This window comes from Sinohyriopsis cumingii, chromosome 5 (genome assembly GCF_028554795.1).
Source record: "Sinohyriopsis cumingii isolate HCF-2022 chromosome 5, ASM2855479v2, whole genome shotgun sequence".
NCBI classification, from domain to species: domain Eukaryota; kingdom Metazoa; phylum Mollusca; class Bivalvia; order Unionida; family Unionidae; genus Sinohyriopsis; species Sinohyriopsis cumingii.
In genome coordinates, this window is record NC_142965.1 from 99,319,234 (window position 1) to 99,340,857 (window position 21,624).

At 37.5% G+C, this 21,624-nt stretch overlaps 1 protein-coding gene across 4 annotated transcripts in view; it reads left to right on the plus strand.

Moving 5' to 3' along the window:
• LOC149799854 (uncharacterized) overlaps positions 1 to 21,624 on the plus strand; it is a 30,997-nt gene that overhangs the window by 2,782 nt on the left and 6,591 nt on the right. For 2 of the 4 annotated variants that reach the window (XM_089959288.1, XM_089959290.1), the window contains exons 2-3: positions 18,098 to 18,178; positions 21,215 to 21,624. The exon at positions 21,215 to 21,624 is cut by the window's right edge and continues 1,681 nt beyond it. In XM_089959288.1, coding sequence (XP_089815414.1) covers positions 18,145 to 18,178; positions 21,215 to 21,624 — 444 coding nt within the window. In that variant the 5' untranslated portion in view covers positions 18,098 to 18,144. Of the gene's footprint in view, positions 1 to 4,185; positions 4,323 to 18,097; positions 18,179 to 21,214 lie in introns of those variants that run through there. The other 2 variants (XM_089959287.1, XM_089959289.1) reach the window with 2 other exon arrangements.

Below are 21,624 nucleotides of genomic sequence, written 5' to 3' on the forward strand. Positions count from 1 at the left end.
TCCAGAGTCAGCCACATCCTGCTAGTTTCCACACAGAAGAATATTACCAATGAAGTGCTTGCACAGAGTCAGCCACATCCTGCTAGTTTCCACACAGAAGAATATTACCAATGAAGTGCTTGCATAGAGTTAGCCACATCCTGCTAGTTTCCACACAGAAATATTACCAACGAAGTGCTTCCATAGAGTCAGCCACATCCTGCTAGTTTCCACACAGAGGAATATTACCAACGAAGTGCTTGCATATAGTCAGCCACAGCCTGCTAGTTTCCACACAGAGGAATATTACCAATGAAGTGCTTGCATAATGTGCCGTTCATGGTACTGTTGTTTAGTCAGGGAGAATGCTTGATAACATTAGCATAATTTTCATATTTGAATAAATAATACCTTCATGCATGTTATAGAATTTTAATGCGTACTCATTGTATCAAGCATCACCATTCTGCAACAGCCAAAGCATGCTCATGTTCGATGTTAATATAAGACTTTAAAAACTATAACACCAAAATACAGGCTTTAGGACAGCTTAATTTTTCTATTTTTCCAGAAAATCATTTGTATATTTAACAAATGAAACTGTTTCCGAGGCAAAGAACTTAAACAAAATTCGATCGGTAAGGTAATAATCTCAGTCTCAATATGACAATCAGAAAGGATAGGAACACCTGGTGTGGACTTTCCTTGGCTCAGTTAACTTTTCCGCAGGTGTGTGTATTTCAGGAAGAAGATCAAAATGCCTTGGTCTTCAATTATTCAGAATCAAGTAGTCCAATTAATCCATTCGTGTAATGTTGGCAAGTTCATGTCTGAGTTCCAGTGATAAACTGGTCTTGAAATAGACTGATAATAGTCAATGTTGGCAAGTTCACGTCTGAATTCCAATGATAAACTGGTCTTGAAATAGACTGATAATAGTCAATGTTGGCAAGTTCACGTCTGAGTTCCAATGATAAACTGGTCTTGAAATAGACTGATAATAGTCCAAATCACTTAACTGTGGCTCAGATTCCAGACTATACTGATCTAGCTCCATGACAACGATATTACCTCCTTTGTCTGCCGTCTGTATTACCAAACATATGCTTTTAATAAATACATATGCTTTTGATAAATTTTGCAACGTCCTAATTTCTGATTCATTGGGCTTTTGAATTTTAGATAAGCTGTAATTTCTAATGCCAGAAATTCAGTTCTCTCCATCACCTGGGACATAAACAGGTTATCAAATGTATTTGTTTTTGAATTTGGATTCACGAAACCGCTTACTTCGTTTCTGCTTTGTCAAATAGTTTACAGGAAATTTTACTGACAAACACTTTTCAAAACTGTATGTATCCTCGTGCAGGGTATGATGTCGGTATCAAACTTAGACCTTTTATGAGTAAACCATTCTCCGCTGGAGTCAGAACACGATATTTGAAAAGATTTACCACTGAAGTTCCGATTCCAGATTGCAAACGTATTGACAAAGTGTGCACTAGTGCTGAGTCATGCAGACTCAGCCTGGTCCATCCAGTGTATGACGTCAGGCCCTGTACGAACTTGGGGTCTTTTAGTTTATATCTCACAGGAAAAAAAGAATTCCATTTCACAGGATGGAAGTGGATACACTTGACACAGGCGACAATATGAACTGCGCCACTTGTACTACTAGCTAACATACTACGACTTACTTTACAAATTTAAACGTTTTTTTTTCTTCAGTTAGCGATGTATGAAAGTTTAGCAAAATTTTACAATGAGTCTTTACGTCCTTATGCTTGCGACCAGAAGATTTCGCTCATGTTTGATATCATACGCCTCTACGAAATTTGTACTGGAATGGTATATATCAGATAAAAGGTTGCTATTTTCTAAATAAATTAAATCGCGCCATTTTCCAAAGATATTTTGTTTTGTTTTACGGGATTTTCTTATTTATATAACTTTTGCACGCGGAGAAATATTGACATGGAAACGATTAATTTTTAGCTGCGCCGGGTCACGTAGGAAGACCAGATCATCCTACATGACCATAAAGAAACTGTTGTATTTATGAACCCAAATTGAGCATTTTCAACGATTTCACGTTTGTGTTTGCAGCATGTTAAATACACAAACACTTCTCAAGCTATCTTCATCAGAAATAGCTCCCCTACGGGCAACTCAACATCTTAAGGCAGTGCTGTCCAACCTTTTTGACGCCATGGGCCACTGAAAAATGTTTTTCTTCAAGCCGAGGGCCGTAGCAGGAAACTGAAAAGCAACTACTACATAGCTGCTCGAGCTCTAGCGGGCCATTTAAAATCAATCCGTGTCTTAAGGTCTCACTGGACAATTGTTTGTTGTGAATTTCCATTCGATAATGACCTATTACAGAAAAATGAGAATACGTTTACATTAAAGTTACAAATTAAAACTAATGAATTTTGTAGAAAGCATGCTTGTGAGATGTTGTCTGATGTATTCAGGTTAATTCCTTATAGAGCTGGTGGCTTTGAAACTGAACCGGCACTGCCACCAACCCTTCTTTTTTACATTCATTTTTGACAGTAAAGAGCTATTTTGAATATTTTCCTGTGACAAGGCGGCTACAAGAATCAGTATGTACCATATGCATGATTAAAGTTCACTAGTACTGTAACAGATTAGGATACTTTTCATTAACCCCCAACCATCTCGATTTTTAGATATTTACTTATGTAGCATACATACGTGAATACGTAAGCCAAGTCGGCTGTTCATAGCAGCCTAAGTTACGCATTTGATCTCTAAAGTAAATGTAAACCACATTACAGATTTGGCTTCTGTGTGAATTTATAAATGATAGGCTTAAGATAATTAGGCTCATGCTGACTACCTTAATAATTAGGGCGATGTCAAAATACGAAACTATCCAGTGAGACCTGTAATCAGGAAACGTAAACGGGTCTATATTTCAAAATGAATGAAAAGGTTAAAATGTAATTATTTTTAGCAAAATATATTTAAACTGATGGATCGCATGGTGTGGTAAATTTCTTCCTGAGCTACTATATCCTGGATAAACTCCCTTTCATCGAGATAAACTACAATTTTTTTTTTTTACAATAATGTCGTACAAACTGATTTGCTATTTTGAGTTACTTAAAGTACTCAAAATCTTTGGAATACGGTACAATATCAAATCTGGGAAGTGTAAGCTAGAAAATGATACATGGCAGCCAGAGTAAAAATTTCTTAGACGAAGTTTGTTAAATGCAATAATTGGGATTAATTTACTATAGCTATAGAAAACAACAAAAGTAAGGCAGAACTCAGATCTACAGAACATGTTTGTATGTAGTAAATTATATATAAAACACACAAAAATTGTTTACAAAGGTTGCTTACATTGTTCACACACACACACACACACACACACACACACACACACACACACACACACATATATGTGTGTGTGTGTGTGTGTTGTTGTTGCATAGTTAATATACTCCAAAGCTGCAGTAAAGATTCGAATAAGAAAATCGATACAATTACGACAAAAAATATAAAGATATTAATTTTCTTTAGCGAAAAGATTTATTTTGTTATGCCTCTTCTCTCCCCGGCGCAAGAAGCATTTCGCCCAACGAATAAAATAAAGTACAGCTCTGGCATCACATGGTATGGAATAAATTGTGATAAATACTGACAAGCAAAGTTTACAAAAACTGCGCGTGATATTTCTAAAATCAAATCGATCTATTTAATATACTTACAGTTCATGTGCTCCGAACTTTCAAACAACCGAAAGATAACATCGATATATTTTAACGGTCTTTTTAAATTTCAAACATCTTTCACTCACAACACAGCTTTCCTAATTATGTCGACGAAGTCGCCGCCTAAAAAAGCTAATATGACCGTTATTGTAGCAATGTAGCTTGCAGCGTCACATTTTCAGCGATATTTTTTATTCTTTCGCACGTGGTAGATGTAAACTACACCTTGCGTCACAGTCACGTTAAGCTCCGTCGTTCTTGTCAAAACTGAAGTAAATGCATCCTGTTAACTAATTCAATACTACCTACATTAAGGATCATGCCAACATTTTTCTTTTTAGCTACCGTATCACGTATCTCTCACGAGAACGTGAAAACAATGGACACTGAAGTAATACACATTCTAGTCATGTTTCTCAGGCACAGTTGCCGACAGTTTCGTAAAATGAGAAGATAACAGATTAAACGTCACACTTGCTTTAAAAGTATAAACGATAGTTAATGTAAGGAAGTTATAGATTATACCATAATTTTGTCGACTGCCTATACGTACAGCCGTATCGTACCTTAAGCAGGGAGGTTTTTCTTAATTGTAAGGTAACATAAAATTATATCAGTAAGATTGGGTTGATTATATAAATTTACATATTACTCTTAAACAATATCGTTTAGTATATTTTAAACAAAGTAGAAACATGTTAAGCTTGTAATGTAATGTGTGTATATGTGTATATATGTTTGTGTATGCATCGATCAATGCGATTTTCTTTTTACAAGGTAGAAATTTGAAATATATTGTACTAGTGAATAGGTAAATGTATGTATGTATGTATGTATGTATGTATGCATGTAGTTAGGTAGGTAAGTAGGTAGACAGGTAGGTAGGTAGGTATATATGCATGTGTATCTATTTTTGCCATTGTCTATCCGCGTGACCATTGATCTTAACCATAAGTAGAGGGGCCCGGAGTGGCGGAGTGGTCTAAAGCGCTCACCGTTCCGGATCACTGTCATCTCATCTCTCGTGGGTCGGTGGTTCTTCCCGGGGTTTTCCCAGTTATCCTGGCCGCCATGTATAGCCTATCTTGTGCTGAAAAATGGCGTAAAACCCAACAGCAGCAACAACAACAACCATAAGGAGAAAGAGTTTTCTTCAGGAATAGTCTATCACATCTCAATGTTTGATTTTAAATATGAAATACATACATATATACATACATACATACATTATTTTGAATGGTTTTTTGGATTAGAAGTAATATATTCAGAGAGAGAGAGACATACAGACATACAGACATACACACAGAGAGGGGTGGGGATATGTTAGTAAGACACTCAATTTCTTCTCTAGCAATCAATGAAATTTGATCTCTAATCATTTATTTGCAAAGTGAATCGTTGTCTTGACTGAATAGGAAACGAGGAAGCAACAACCGACTTGTATTAAATAACTTTAAAACAATTCTGACACTTGTATCAGATAAAGAAGATGCATAGATAAATACATTTCTTCAGTTAAAATTGTTTTAAGCTATGTACATAAAACGTATGGGAATAGCAGCAAATATAGCAAAGTTCAGCATTCTGTCCATTGTTATGACAATTAAAAGAACGGATATAGGAGGGTTGTAGTTTTGTTGGCTTAACGCCATTTTAGCTCCTGATAGGCTATACATGGCGGCTAGTATTTCTGGTGGAGGAAGAAGCCGGGTAAACCACCAGGAAGAACCACTAACTCACGGGAAAGTACCAGTAATATTTTTCCCATACCCACGTTGGCCGAGCCCGAGACTCGAGTAAGGGTGATCGCTTTAGCCCGCTCGGCCAGACGGGGTCACAAATTCGAAAAACAAGGTCACTGTGACTGAAAAAAGAAAACTGGTTTCTACACAATAACGTGAGTTCTACATCACAGACCTGGACGGACTAAACTTTCTCTTGTACTTGCAGCAAGGAAAAAGCTTATTGATTTTGGTACCGAAAGTTCAAAGATCGAGGCTCAGGGAAAAATTAGTTTTGCAGTATAACTTTAATCGTTAGTAAATGTCTTGACCAAACTTTGTAGACGGCTTGTACTTAGTGTGATAAAGCAAACTGTATATGATGGGGGATTTAGGTCAGAGATCACGGTCATGATAAATCTAATAAGAAACTAATGCCTTCTACATAATAACTTAGGTTGACAACCGCATACCTTGACGAAAGTCAGGGTAACAGAAATCCATTGGTCAGTAATCTCAACTAGTTTCTACAAAGAGGATTTTGAAAAAAGAAATAATAATAAACAAAGGAAAAATACAAATGTGCAAGATTACAATGATGGTTATATCGTCTGTAAAGTTTCAAAATTAATTTCAGCCCCTAAACAATTAATATATATTTTTTTCTCATGTTTGATTCGCTTTTGACCAGCAGATTATTGATCAACGCCAATCATTCTAAATGATTCCTTTATATGACATTTTTGTACTAAAAGCTATACAGTGACATTTTGTTTGTCTTTGTAGTCATGTGTCTGAAAAATGCCCCTCCGTTCTCAGGCTTAAATTTCGTTCCTTTTCCCCTACATTTGGCATTTTACAGTTTACACAATACACACCATATATTGAGCATCACATAAAATATGTTGTTTAATTTTCAAATTTCTTTCTGTTTTCAAGAAATTTGCTTCAAAAACTGTTTATGAGTAGAAGGATTTAAATAAAAAGATATCGATCGACACTACTCTGGGTCTCATTTTAACAATCTAAAACAATGGGTCTACGTGAATGAACTTTCTTTGGCTTAGTGCACTTTTCCACATGTTTGTGAATATTAGGAAGACGATGAAAATGCCTTGGTCCAGATTCATTTAGAATCAAGTAGTCGAATCCGTTTGTCCCATAATACCTCCTTCAAGCAATGGTTCCAAGTTCGCGTCTGCGTTAGCAGCAGAGAGGGCGAACAAGCTCTAAATGGTTCACCCGTATTTTCGCAAAATACGCCTTCCTGGAGAATCGCAAAAAATCGAGATATTTTCTCAGTATCGGACATGAGTCGACTTGTTCGCCGAACTTAATAGACTCCAACCCCACTTACTGGTTATCGCGATTACCAGCGATACATCAAAGGAAAATACGCGATTGTGTCGGTGACAATTTGGAGCCGCACCCTCTCTGCTGCTATCATCCAAAAATTGTATCAAGACCGACTCGGTATCGTGCTCGAGGATCGTGTAAGTTTATTATTATAAATTCATGTGAGGTTAACTGAGCCCGACTAAAGAAATTTTTAAAAAGATTATGATCCATATCACCGCTACACCAGGTCTGATGAATATTTCGTAACGTGTGAGTATCAACTCCGTTAAACACAGTAAGAATATTACAGTGATCCCTGATCACTTTAGGAATTTGTGTATACCGCTGGGTTACATAAATCACATCTGTGTTTTTGTGTCTACCTCTGGAAAATATCCTAGCTGGATTTGATTGTTTATCCAACATTACATCATCGTAAACAACTAAATTGATTAATTTTCCATCAATATCATCAATACTTGGTGCTTCATTAATATCAGTGATAAATTCAACAACATCGTCTCCGTTTTCATTTAACGATTTTGCGCTTTCATTAAAATCCTTTATTACATCGTAGCATCGTTGATCATCAACTGATGACGCTACCAAATATAATTTATCCCATTTCATCCACTTCATTTCATTATTAAATTAAGTAACAACTGCGTCTTACCACTTCCAGATGGACCTATAATAATCATACGAACAGAATTTGGTAGCGCTGCATGATGCTTAACTGGTTCTCGTTTCCTTGTTGCAAAAAAGTCAGTGATTTCCATATAGAAAATATATAAAAAGAATATGGATTTATATTGTGTGAAATGCAGGGTACGTACCCCAACAGGTGATCTAACAACCATTACAACAAAAAAATAACAGGTCTGCGGTTACGGGTAAGTGTGAACGATGCGGTACAAAAAAAATTAAATTTATTCCCTCGGGCGATAAGCCAAAGTCAAGTAAAAAAAAAAGCAACACGGGGGTGATATTGCAGCAAAATTAGGAAAATTACCAGGGACTCAGTGGGCTAAATATCCAGGAGAAAAGCATCTTCCAGGATATAATTACTGCGGGCCTGGAACCCGACTTGATATCAGACTTGACAACCAAGACCAACCAAAACCAGGCGAGGAACCAATAAACGCTATTGATAAAGCGTGTCATGCTCATGATGTAGCTTATAAAAGCAAGGATCTGCAGCAGCGACATCACGCAGATGTAAAATTAATTCATGCACTAAATTCCATCACTGATAAATCTCTCAAAGAAAGATTAGCTAGTTGGTTAATAAAATCCGCAATGAAAGGTAAATTAGCGCTAGGTGCTGCTAATTTATAAATGGAATCGATTTATTATTTCTCAAGAGGATACTGGAAGGGTGCCGCAGCGATTAGTAAACTCGCTGAAGCAGCAAAAGTTACGCGTGTTACTGCTAAAAAGTGGTTATCGAAACAGGCAATATGGCAAATTTATCTACCGCCACCTAAGCAAATTCACTTTGCACATTTTGATGTTAGTGTTCCTAATGAAGTTCATAAAGCTGATATATTATTTCTACCACATGATACCGTTAAAATCCAAAGAAGTCAAATAACACACAAGTATGTGCTAACTGTAGTTGACGTTGCAAGTAGATATAAAGAAGCAGAACCGTTGTCAACAAAGACAGCAACTGAAGTAGCCGATGAGTTTAAACGAATTTATCAACGAGGACCTCTACAATGGCCAAATCTGCTACAGGTTGATCCTGGCAAAGAATTTCAAGGTGCAGTATCGTCGTTGATGAAGCAACATAACGTCACCATCAGACGAGGGCATACTGAAATTCATCGTGATCAGGCAATTGTTGAACGATTTAATCGAACACTTGCTGAGCGATTATTTGGATATCAATGCGCGAAGGAATTCATTCAAAACAAGAGATCTCGTGAATGGGTTGCAAGATTACCAAGCGTGATAACTGCATTAAATAATGAAATTACTCGAGCAACCAGCATGAAACCTATTAACGCCATTACCAAAAAGAATATACCCGTACAACGACGTGATTTTTCAACACAACCGGTGCTGGGCAATGACACTGTGAGATATTTATATGAACCCGGTGAACTTGAAGGTGGTAAAAAAAGAGCAACTGATCCTATTTGGAGCATCACGACACACAAGATATCTAACATAACAAGATCCTCGGGTAGACCAGCAATCTACAGACTGGATTCAACTGCTCCTCAACGTGGATTTACACGTGAGCAATTACAAGTAATTCCCGAAGACACAGAATTACCGCCCAGATCACTTAACTAGCATCCCGACGTCGATTACATTCAAGACAGGTCAACATCACATTTTCTCGTGTATGGCCGCCACTGTTATCTTTTCTATCTACGGTAAATTGTCTTGGATTATTACTCGAGTACTGCCATAACATTACACAATTACAGCTTGCACAGTGATTATTCTGCTGCTGTTTCAGCGTGTTAATAAATTCAACGTCGTGATCAAAGTCGCGTTTTTTTTGTGTCACTTTGTTTACAACCAGCTAATTTGTTTCTTAGTATATCGTTGTCAATATCATTACTGATCACTGACGAGTCCGTGACGAATCTTCGCAGTTGAGATATTTTTCTAACTCTGGACACCGCCAAGTAAACTAAGTTTGACCATTCGATGCGATCATCAACGATCCAAACAACTGTGTCAGCGATAGTAAGTCCTTGTGATGAGTGAATCGTCATTGTGTATCCTAGCGTCCTCGGAGATTGGTCAGCGTGTAGAGCATCATCAACAACACTGACATCAACTGCGACAATATCATTCAACACAAGATTCTGTTTCCTCCTTGACTCTGTCGAGGGTCCTGGTATATCAACGTCAATATTCTGTAACCGCGAATCAGCTGGTCTATAACACAACGGTACACGTAACGCTGGAAATTTTTTCTTGTGCAACTGAAATAACTGCTGTTGAAGTGTGTCTCTGACTATCTTTCTGCTTGCCACTATCAAATCGTTTGGTTTCCACGTTTCCCAAAAGTCGTTCAAGGAAGTTTCTGAAATCACCTCGCGCATTATTTCACATTGAATTTTATTCGGTTGTAGTCTGATTAACTTTTTAAATTCCTTTAATTCTGCATCAAGAGATCTGTGATCATCAGTTATCTCCGAATAATAATCAACCAAATTCTTCAACCAATCATGTGGAGATGGTCCAACAAACGGAGGTGGCTGACCGTGATCGTCGCACATAACCACTGCAGTATTTTTTGTTAATAGCCAATCAAGAAATGTTTTTAATGTTTCTAACGGCACTGTGCACACTTCATCCCAAATAATAACGTTTGGAATATATTTCTCCCTGAGTTGATCTGGAGTCCACACACCACCGCTGTGTTTGAAAAAGCTGTGATAAGTACAAGAAATGACTCCTCGTTGTTTCATCTCCCTGGCAAGTCTGTTTGTCGGTGTTAGCACAATCATATCTGAATTCTGTCGAAATAATTCGATTACTTGAGTTGTCTTACCAGAACCTCCGAGCCCTTTCAAATAAACGGTTTTGTGTCTGGATACTGGATCATACACAGACGGCGCCAACGACAATTCTGATAATTCTGATTTGCAATAACTATCTTTAACTGCAACATCAGCGGATTCACAATAACAATGTAACATTTCTTGCTTTATTCTCCACGAACCCCATGATTCATCAGTGCTTGTAAAACGAGCCAATAATTCTGAATATCTTTTATCGATATAAAATGAATATGTAGCAACTCTAACTGCAGTGTCAACTCTGTAGCAACTTTAACTGCAGTAGCATCCAGCACGATTACACGCCGCTTGTATTTTTTTTTTTACTTTCGGCGTATACTCGTCAATAATGGTTTTTAACTCTGACTGCCATTCGCGTACTTGATCGTATCTATATTGCTGGACATTTAATGTTGTCAATGCCATTTATTATTTTACGCAGTGACCAATTGAGGTGTTTCAGCTACAAATTCCAAACACCACCAGTAAGATGTTGCGTTTAATGTCTTGTCGGCTGCTTCCAGTATAAATGTTTCTTCGGTTCCGCTATTTAATATGATAGTCACAACCCCGGAAAACTTGTCGGTGGAATGTCGCCAGGGATATGTTGTAAATATCTCAAATTTTGCAGCACTGAACACAGACAGCCTTTACACGCCAGTGACTGTTGCGGTATATTTGATAGTATTATTTTGTTTGACCATGTTGCGAATCCAGATGATACCGTGTATACTATGTTGGTAATATGCCTGGGAGTTACTTCAGGTGGGATTTTAATCAGATTAATTTTGTTAACAATCTCAGGAATCCCACTTACGATATCTTCTTGTGTTTTCTTGACTGTGTCAATGTTAGTTTTGATATCAGAAAGTTTTGCGTCAACGGTGAGCGGAGTGCAGAAGAATTTATCTATTGCTTCATCGGTTTTTTGAAAATTTCTGCGAAATCTTGCAAACGCATTTACGTGAACGTCATACTCGTTCCGCAACGTGGATAATTTATAGTCAACGGCGCCGTAGTTAACGTCTACGTATTTTTTTTGTCGCTGCATCTTCGTCGGATGTTGGATCTCTTAAAACCACTATTTTGTTTCCGTTCATGTTGAGTTAACCTGTCACTGTGTCGCCGGTATTTTTTAAGCGATTAGCAGCTCTCTGTATGATTTCATCTCTGATGGTTGTAAACGGTATACTTGAGTCTCTGATTTTTCCGCTGTCAGTAAACACGGGATGTTATCTGGGGTAGCTCCAAGAACCCTGCGAACTATGTCATTCCATTTGATATTGCTGGTTTTTAGCTTGCCATGTCGGTCCTGAAAAAGAACAACCTCATCTGGGTCTATCCCGGATAACGTTAAAAGATTGTCAATTTCATCTTTGGTCGCATATTTTGACAAATCTACGTCGCCGCGTTTTTTTTTTTTTTTGTCTTTATTTCGATGAGAGATCTTCCGTAAATATCAACCATTATTCTTTAGGGATTGTTTAAAATGTTAAATCGGCCCGCGGTATACTCGTGCACGACTTTGTGAGGCGGTTTGGTTGATTTTGATAACGCGTCAAGTACATTTAATACTTCACGACCACATATTGGTGGATCGGTTAAAGTTTGTGTTGGTAGAGTTGAGTACCAGACTGGAATGGGAGTGGGAGTACTTTGCACTGGAGTACTTTGTACTCTATGTACGTATTTTAGAAAATCAATTGGCGGTGCTAACCCATACGAATCGAAATAAACAATTCCACGTGGATGTATCGCGTAAGCAACCCAATGAGTTCCTGGACCATCGCTGTTATCGAGATTAATAATTCCAGTTTCTGGATTATTCGGTTCACGCGGTAACTGATCTCTCATAAAAACACCTCTGAAATTTTTTATTTTTAATTGTTTAGCGGCATCGAGCAAATCAAAATTTGACATCGGTGTGACGCCGCTATTCTTTAAAACCGTTTTGGGTACCATGAAGGCGGAGTTCCTGGAAGTCTTAGACCCGCCCCGTATTGTTGCACTGGTAATTTTAGACGACTCAGCTGAGGCATATTGGACTTTTTTGGACGCCTTGTTCGTTTTTGTGTCCGTAATGATCTTTTTTTTGAAGCTGGTATTGCTGCGAGAAGTGGAAATATGCCACCGGTTTTAATCATGTTGCTGATAGCTCTTGGAGCGGAATCAATTTGAACTCCGGTGCTTGCCCGCTTCGCTTTATTGAAATGTTTTAGTTGGGTTTTAGTCAACGATAACTTGTTTGGACCACCACTAGCAATTTGATCCCGCGCTAGTGTTATCGTCGCCCCGGTTGCACTTGCGTTTTGTAGTTTCTTCGCCTGACCGGGAGTCAGGGTGACATAAACGTGATTGTATGACATTTTTATAATAAAAGCAACTGATCTAATTGTTTACATGTTTTCCACTGGCGCATCAACGACTCTCATTCGTCCACCAACACCTTCAAGTATCGTTGATTTGTCACTGAGTATAACAGCGATTGCTCTGTAATTCTCAGCGGAATGTACGATAGCTCTGAAGTGTATATCAACGACAGATTGCTTAACTAAATCAAGATGTTCCAGTGAAAAGTAATAAATTGGGTACAGCGTTTTAAAATCTAACTGCGATATTTGCAAACCAGTATCAATATTTTGATCACGTCCCATAAATGTCATCAAGCGATGATATGCACGTGCTACTTGATTTTCGTCAAAATTCAACGTTATATCCTCGGATGGTTCTTGATGCCCGTTTATTCTTAAAGATACTTCTTCGACGCCAAGTTTGTCAAATACCATTGAATTTCTTTCTTGATTGATTAATCGTTCAGCCAGTTGAAGAGCAACAAAGATATGTCTCGGTGCAGAAACACCTTGCTGTGATGATATATGCCAAGTGAATAAACCGTTGACAGGATTTTGATTACTGTTGGTGGTTGTTGCTAACCACGATAATATTGATTTACCACCTTGATCCATAAAAGAAAGCAACCGCTGCTCTTCAGCGATTGATGGTGACATTACCGGCATCCATAACGCGAGCTTAAATAATATTACTTTACCCTCAGGAGAGCCGGCTTCTCGCCAGATAGCATCATTATCCTCTTTTCGATGAAGAACAACTGTGTGTTTAGCTCCAAAAATAACTTTTCTGACATTTCTGCAAAATCCAAAGATGTAGGATAGTGGAATTGCGCACGAAAATCTACGATCAGGTGTCAGCATTAATTTACGTGTAGCAAAACCTAAATTATACTCAGGGTTGTGACTATGTGGTATCAAAAATGCATCAGCGGGTCTATCTACCGCTCCAGCTGGTTGTGGATCAGTCGAAGTATTACGTGTCACTTGCACGTAACGAAATGGGTTGGGATCAGGACGGTCAAAATTATCTTTGGCAAACATCATAGTCGGGCCAGCTGATTTAGTATAATCATCTGAATATCTTGCTAGGCCTATAATCGTTGTAGCAACGTCAACATTATCCTGGATTGTCTCAATTTCTTTTCCATCAATCATATAGGCGGCACTTTTGAATAACATTATGATGTCATTATTAACAAATCCAACTCTGACATTAGCTCCGTATGCTGTATTAGCGACAACGTTTGTTGCAAGTTCACCTGTAACTTCAATAAATGCTTCAGCGGGCAAGAAATACCTACTTGTATCCTGAACTCGTAATTCAATTCGTCCACGTTGATTTGGCGATACTGCCTCATAAGAATAATACTGATAATCACGCACGGATTCATCCTTGAGTACTGGTGCATCCATGTCAAACGCTGGGTCAGATACACGTTTAAACATTTTATTATAATTTGTTATCGTCTAAAACGAAGACCACTTCTCGACACCAGGCTTGTATTTATTTGTTCAGCCCCTTGATTTATCAGCGCTGCTAGCTTTTGATTTGCAGCTTGATTTATTACTTTGCTGACATTTGCGGGCATCACCTCAGTGCTTGGTAATTTGACTGGCTGTGGCGGTCTGCGTATTAATCGCGCTAGTCTATCCTTGATTGCCAATAACGCTTTACTGGCAACGTTACCAATAGCGCCAGGAGCTTTATCACGAACAACGTCAATAGCTTTCATTGATAATTGTTTTGCGATCGGTACTGCTTTGGGAGCTATCCTTCTGAATAAACCCTGAACAACATCACCGTGTCCATCTCCGTAAGTTGCTTTATTGGTTGGTAATCGCAAGTTTATCACCCTGAGCGGTACGGGCCCACGATGAGTAGTGTGTATGATCATTTTATTTAATTATTCATTTATCTAACAACTAGTCACTGTGATAGTCATCAACGAGCTCATCAATAAGTTCTCGGTAGATACTAGTATCCATGATACCGCCTTGAAATAATCGTCGACAGATATCAGCCGCTTCATTAATTATTTCTGGTGAGTTATTCCCGGCTCGTTTTCCTCCTATAAGAACTTCTAATCGTTGCACGTCATTGAGGATATTGTTAGGACAATCAATAAAACCACTTCCCAAACCACTGCCATTAGCGCCGGGTACTTCTCTTTGAGATGGTTGCTGCTTTGCTTTGGCTACATCTTGTTTAAATGCTAGGTAATCGGGATTAGCTGGGTTAATATGCGATTCATTAGCGGTAAAATATACTGCAGCAGGCCAATCCTCACGTGTTACTCTTTTCAACGTATTCAGGTTTCAGATATTGGTCTCTAGCATCATAACGGTACGCAGCAATAGCGAGTAATCTACCCCGTGATAAGCGTGTGGTAAGACTATTAAGATCTTTTTCGGTAAACATCACTGCAGGTTGTGATGGTAGTTTGGGCCTGGGTTGAGGTTGTTGTCGTTCTATTTGTTGCAGTGGCGGAGGAAGTTGATAAGACTCTTGCTCAGGCGGCGAATAATGAGGTGGTGGTTGTTGAGGTTGTGATGTGTATTCTTCATAAAGTTCATTTATTTTATCCTTAAAACTCGCAAATCTTAAATCAGTATCTCTAGCTTGTTTTTTGTTGTAGTATACACGATATATCCACCTGATGAAATTATCATTATTCACAGTAGTATATTTTGGTTTTAAAATCCTATCTTTTTGAGTTATACTTGCTAATGTTGCAGCGGGTAAATCCTCTTCTTTTATTTCTTTAAGTTGCTTAATAACACCCTCGTTAAATTTTGCAATCAGTTAAACATTTTCTTTTACTGGTTTGGGTTTAGGCGCGAGTTCTTTTTCTTTTAATTCGGCGACTTCAGTACGAATTTCGCTGATGCCTCTAAGTATTTCTTCATCGACGGGTAGAGGTTGAGATGCAGCTATGTCAGTTGGAAGATCTCGTAAAATCTTTTTTGTTTTTTTAGTTCTCGCTGCTATTTTTTTCAGTCTGCTCAGCGGTTTGTTTTAATACTGGAAGAATATCCTCCTTTTTTTCCTCATCCTTAATATCTCCCCATATAGCTCTTTCAGTAGTTGCTGCAACTTTTTCAGTAGCTGTTGTAATGGGCTTAAATAACTGTTCTGTACCCGTAGCAAATTCAACTTGTGCTTGCTGACGTTCTTGAAGTTTTTGTCTTACAGAATCTCTCACGGGAAGAAATTTTTTGATTGCTTCTAGTCGCTCTCGAGCTAGTCTAGCGGAATGTGCTTCTCCGATATTTGTCATTATTGATATAGCGATGATTTAATTTATAGCAGCAGAGAGGGCGCGCCTCCAAATTGTCACCGACACAATCGCGTATTTTCCTTTGATGTATCGCTGGTAATCGCGATAACCAGTAAGTGGGGTTGGAGTCTATTAAGTTCGGCGAACAAGTCGACTCATGTCCGATACTGAGAAAATATCGCGATTTTTTTGCGATTCTCCAGGAAGGAGTATTTTGCGAAAATACGGGTGAACCAGTTTAGAACTTGTTTGCCCTCTCTGCTGATGCGTTCATGTGATAAACTGGTCTTGAAAAGAGACCGATAATAGTCCAGATCACTTAATTGTGGCTCTAATAGTCCAGATCACTTAATTGTGGCTCCAAGTCCAAAATATAACTGATCTAGATCCATCACAACTGCGGAATTTTCCTTGTCTGCCTTCTGTACTACCAAAGATTTGGTTTTAGATAAAGAATGCAACGCTCTAATTACGGATATACTTAAGTTTGAATAAAAACGTTCGCCATGCTTTTGTTTCTAATGTCAGAAACGCCATCTGCTCTATCTATTGGTTTTGCCTACAATCCTGAAATTGTTGAAGCCTTTATCGCTCTACAACATAAACTTTCTTACGATGCAACATGTCTTATATCTATGAAACATTAACAATGTTATCCGAATGTGTATCGCTATTGCGCATGTGCTGTAGCGTGTATTAACATCCAGTTGCAGAAGGTGATCGTGATTTCAAGTGAAAGTGTGTCATAGGGTGGAAATCTAGTTCTATATATAGTTGAATTTGGATTCATGCTTATTTAGGTTTTGTTTTGCCAAAAATTTCAAATAAAAACGTTACCGACAAACACTTTCCCAAATCAGTTACATTCTCATTCAAAGTATACATGCGCTGTCGGTACGAAAGTGAGACCCTAAGAAAATAAACCATGCTGCGCCGACGAGATTTACCACTGATGTTCAGAATTCGGAATATAAACCTATAAAAAAAAGTGCACCAATGCTGGGTTATATAACCCAGTCTCGTCCGTCCAGTGCACGTTGTCGGTCACTGTTTGGAAGCTAGTCTTCTACTTCAAGGATCATATGAAAGTTTTTGGAGCAAAAAGAATATATCGTGTCCAAATTCCCGCGTTCATCAGATGAAAGTTTCTGAGATTAATTTACCAGCTGAAAGAAGAGTTTTTCATTGGGAAGTGCTGCAGGAATGGTCTGAACATCACTCTTGCCTATTATTAATTGCAATGTATATAACTACATTTTTAATGTTTGTTGGCCTCAGATGTTGCATGTTGGCAACAGGGAAATATGCTATCTCGACATTTTCGAGGTAGCATTTGTCTTGTCGACTATGTGTTCAGTTAAGCGCCAGTTTCTACCATCTCTTAAAAAATGTAGGCACGGACTGGTCATCATATTTTCGTGCGTTCTCTTCAGTCTCCGGTTGTCGCGTGCTCAAATATAGTGGTTGGAGGGTCTGTCCAGTGGAAGATCACACGTTAGTTGAAATGGGTTCTCGGGTGCGCACACATTCTGCATGGGATGTGTCAGTAATTGGAAAGTTACAATTACCAGATGTCGGTCCTGTCATAGATGAATAGGTAGACAGAAAGACTAACAGACAGATAAATTGATAGCTATGTATATCTGACTGAACATATAGGTAGAGAGATAGATTGACAGACGGAGAGACCGATAGACATAAATAGGTTGGTAGACAGAAAAATAGTTCCTACACCTTCAGTTCCTCCTTCACAGTTTTCTCATTATTATTATTATTATTATTATTATTATTTTCATTATTATTATTATTATTATTATTATTAAGTTGTATAACGCTCCTGATATTAGAGATAATGATACCCATATACGTTTCAACTGGCAAGATTAATTTATTAATTCGTTCTACCATCCATCTATCCAACTATCTGATTGTATAACATCTATGTCTGGCTGTATTTATGTAAGTTTCTTTTTTGTTTTTGTTTTTACGTGTGTATGTATGATAAAAGAGTATGGAATGTCATCAGAAAGAAAATTATTTTTTGACATATTTCTTGACAAATTGTATTTTACCTTATCTCAAGCTATTTAACTATTTGCATTGAGATAGCGTAAACTGGATTTTCAGGGTTACTTCCTATTTCACTGTAATTTTCAGTTTCGGAATTGAAAGGTAGTGCTGAATGGTGACAACAACTTCATAAAATGTTGATTCCTGTTTTGATGATCTTCACAACTCGTAAGTATCTTTATATAGAGTAAAACCTGTACATAATGGACAATAAGGGAATGGCATATCATTTTTTACTTTGACTGTTTTAGAGTAGAGGAGGAATTTCCTTCTGTGACAAAAGCAATTGATTGCTGTTGGTCAGAAATTTGGAGATATGAATTTAGTTGAGATATTGAAATAATATTTCAGCATAGAGTATTTAGGAATTTCTAAAACTACCAATAATGCGATTGTGTTAGTGGAGCTCGGAAGACACCCACTTTTTACTTCGTATTAATTGCGATCTCTCATTTTTTTAATAGAGGTTAAATATAAAAGTGATATTAGGAAGAAATTAGCGGACAGTGCTGTCATTTACAAACATGTGCCTTTTATATGACTATTGAGTAAGAAAGTTAAATTGTACTCAAATGGATTAATTACTGTTGTCCTTTATTGACAGGTGTACTTTAATGGAGGTGTTCGCTAAGACAGATATCAATGTATCTGAAAATGTATTGACTCTTTGGGAAAAATCCTAGATAACAGTATTTTTAAACGTTTTAAATTTTTATCCCGATTGTGGTGGGACAAACCTGACTTAGGCAGAAAGTCAGACACCAAATTTAAGACCCAATCCAAGGAATAAAATTTAAAATTAATCGAAGTCTAAGAAATATAACCAGTGACACATTTACCAGGCATTACAGGTTAAGTATACAGGTAAAAACACCCGATGAAGATGACTTTACTGAAAACTACACAATTTTAAATCACATTGCAATATCGGCAAGGAGGGATAAGAATTTGAAATCCCATTGCAATATCGGCAAGGAGGGATAAGAATTTGAAATCCCATTGCAATATCGGCAAGGAGGGATACGCAGGATAAAGCAGGAATGGTCAGCAGGAAGTTATTTCGATGCACATATAGTTGTATCTGATACCTACAGTGGTTAATGATTTGTTTTCCCTCCCTCCCTCTCTCTCTCTCTCTCTCTCTCTCTCTCATTATTCCCATTGCTCGACACTTCTCCCGGGTAAGAACATACACTATTGCCTTCAATAGTTAAACAAGAAAATTACCATATCCTCTTGAAAAAAGTAGGTAATGTACCGCTTTCAACCGAACATGAATCCATTCTTCTGGCCAGAGCTCTATCCACCAGTCCAATATATTTTTTTATCTACCTGAGCTTAGAAATCATCTTTTTTTTTCCAACACAAAATTATAGTTCTTCCGTTGTACAACTGACCGAGTTCTAGTGTTAAAAGTGGATTGCAGAAATTTAACAATGTACAAGTATTGATTCCAAATTTTCATCCCTGAATTTTTCTATGGTATCCCACCCAAAGCTGTTTTTGAAGTTTTGTGCTATGTTTGATGGGCGAGGTAAAGTTGCATGTACCATTGCATAGTAATAGCAAACAGTGGTGCAAGTAGATTTACACTCTTACCGGTACGATACACCCACCCCTTCTTTCAAGAAAGGCCGTACCGGCAATAAATGTCTTCATTACACGGCGTACCTAGGTTTACCGACACACTTGCACTGCTGGTAGCATTTTTTTTCTACATATATACTAGCCCATTATATGTAAGTAGGTAGGTAGATATGTGTACGAGTGTTGATACTAACTTCGTGGGCACTGCACTAAATTAAACAACTGCAATTAAATTGTCCCTAAATTCAGTATATTTTATACATTAGAATGTTGAACATACCAGTAAAAGTTATCTGAACTACTTAAGATTCAAAATAGAATCAATCGAAAATTCACATGTTTATTAATGTTTTCGTCCCATTTGACTTCACTGCTTTTGCAAGCGGCTTCTCTTCACCTTTCTTTTTTATTTTGACCTTTTGTCGATGAATAAATGTATTCACAGGGTTTAACTGCACATCAGCACAATCTGTGGTTATAAAGGCTGAGTAAATGTTTGGCTGTAAAAATCTTTAATGCCTCACCCCCCCCCCCACCTCATCCACGTCAAATAAAGTAAACATCTACTCATAGAATATGAAAAATCAAAATGTACATAATGTTACATTTATTGAATAGGTATATAAAATATAAAATAAAAGTTATAAAACAAAATCATTAAAATATAGTGTCAGTTTCTTTTAATATACCTTTTATTATTTTAGATACGCCAAAACTTTATATGGTGGTACGTTACCAAACTATTATAAACCGAGTTGACATTTAAAAACCCCCAAAGAAAAACAAAAACAAAATAAACCAAACAAATAAAAAATAAAACAAAATCCCCCATACTTCCGTCGGACAAAGTGGACGTGGATAGACTCTACATCAAGCTGCAATCAGACAAACCGAAATCGCCCGTACCACTTAAATTACGAACGTACATATGACGTTATACCTTATCTTGCATTTGTAAGCCTTTCCTTTTCTTTGAATCAGCGATTTTTGAAAGTTTACAAGTTTACAATGAACCATTGCGCCATCATGCTTTTGATGTAAAGTTTTCGAACAGGTCTGATTTTCTTTGCCACTGATAAAGTTTTATTGGAAAGGTATCCATCGGATCAAATGGTGGCGTTTTCTAAAAGACCGAAGAAAATTCAAGAACGTCATTCTGTAGCGATATTTTTAATTTCCACCGGATTTTGTCTTATTTATCTAACTTTTGCAAGTGAAAAAATATTGAAATGAAAGAGATTATTTTGAGCTGCGCCAACGTCACAAAGGACCGCCGGGTGGTCCTAAGTGATTAGGAAAGAAATTGTTTGCATATTTGTAAAGCCAGACTGCACATTCTCGGAAACTTTCATACATTTGTTTAGAAATGGTTGAGATTGTGTGCGGCAATGTATGACTTTTGTAGCTTGGGTCTTTTTACATTTATGCGTTGATTCCACGAACTTCTGTATCAACACTTGCAGTATGTATGTATGTATGTATGTATGTATGTATGTATGTATGTATGTATGTATGCATGTATGTGTGTGTGTGCGTGCGTGCGTGCGTATGTATGTATGTATGTATGTATGTATGTATGATTATGATTTTCCACTACATCTTATTAATTTATTGTAGTTTACTCCGAATTATATGTGGTTTCGACCTCAACAATTTCGTCAGCGACTGCAAATAGTATAATCACGATTTCTTCGACTGTTGCAACGAACACAACATATTCGACTCTTAATGAGGAAACATCAACCACATCTCCAACAGAAACGACCAAAATTTCGAGTACTATGCCTTCTACGACAGCAATATCTACAAACACAGCATCTAAAATTACGAGTTTTGAACCGACAATAACAACAACAATATCAGCCCCAACAACGGCAACGACGACATCTACATCGACAACAACACATAAACAGCCAACAACAGCTGTACAGACGACGGCAACAACTACAGAAAAAACATCGTCTCAAACAGAATCAACATCATCTACATCACCACCAATAACAACATCTACACAAGCAATAACTACA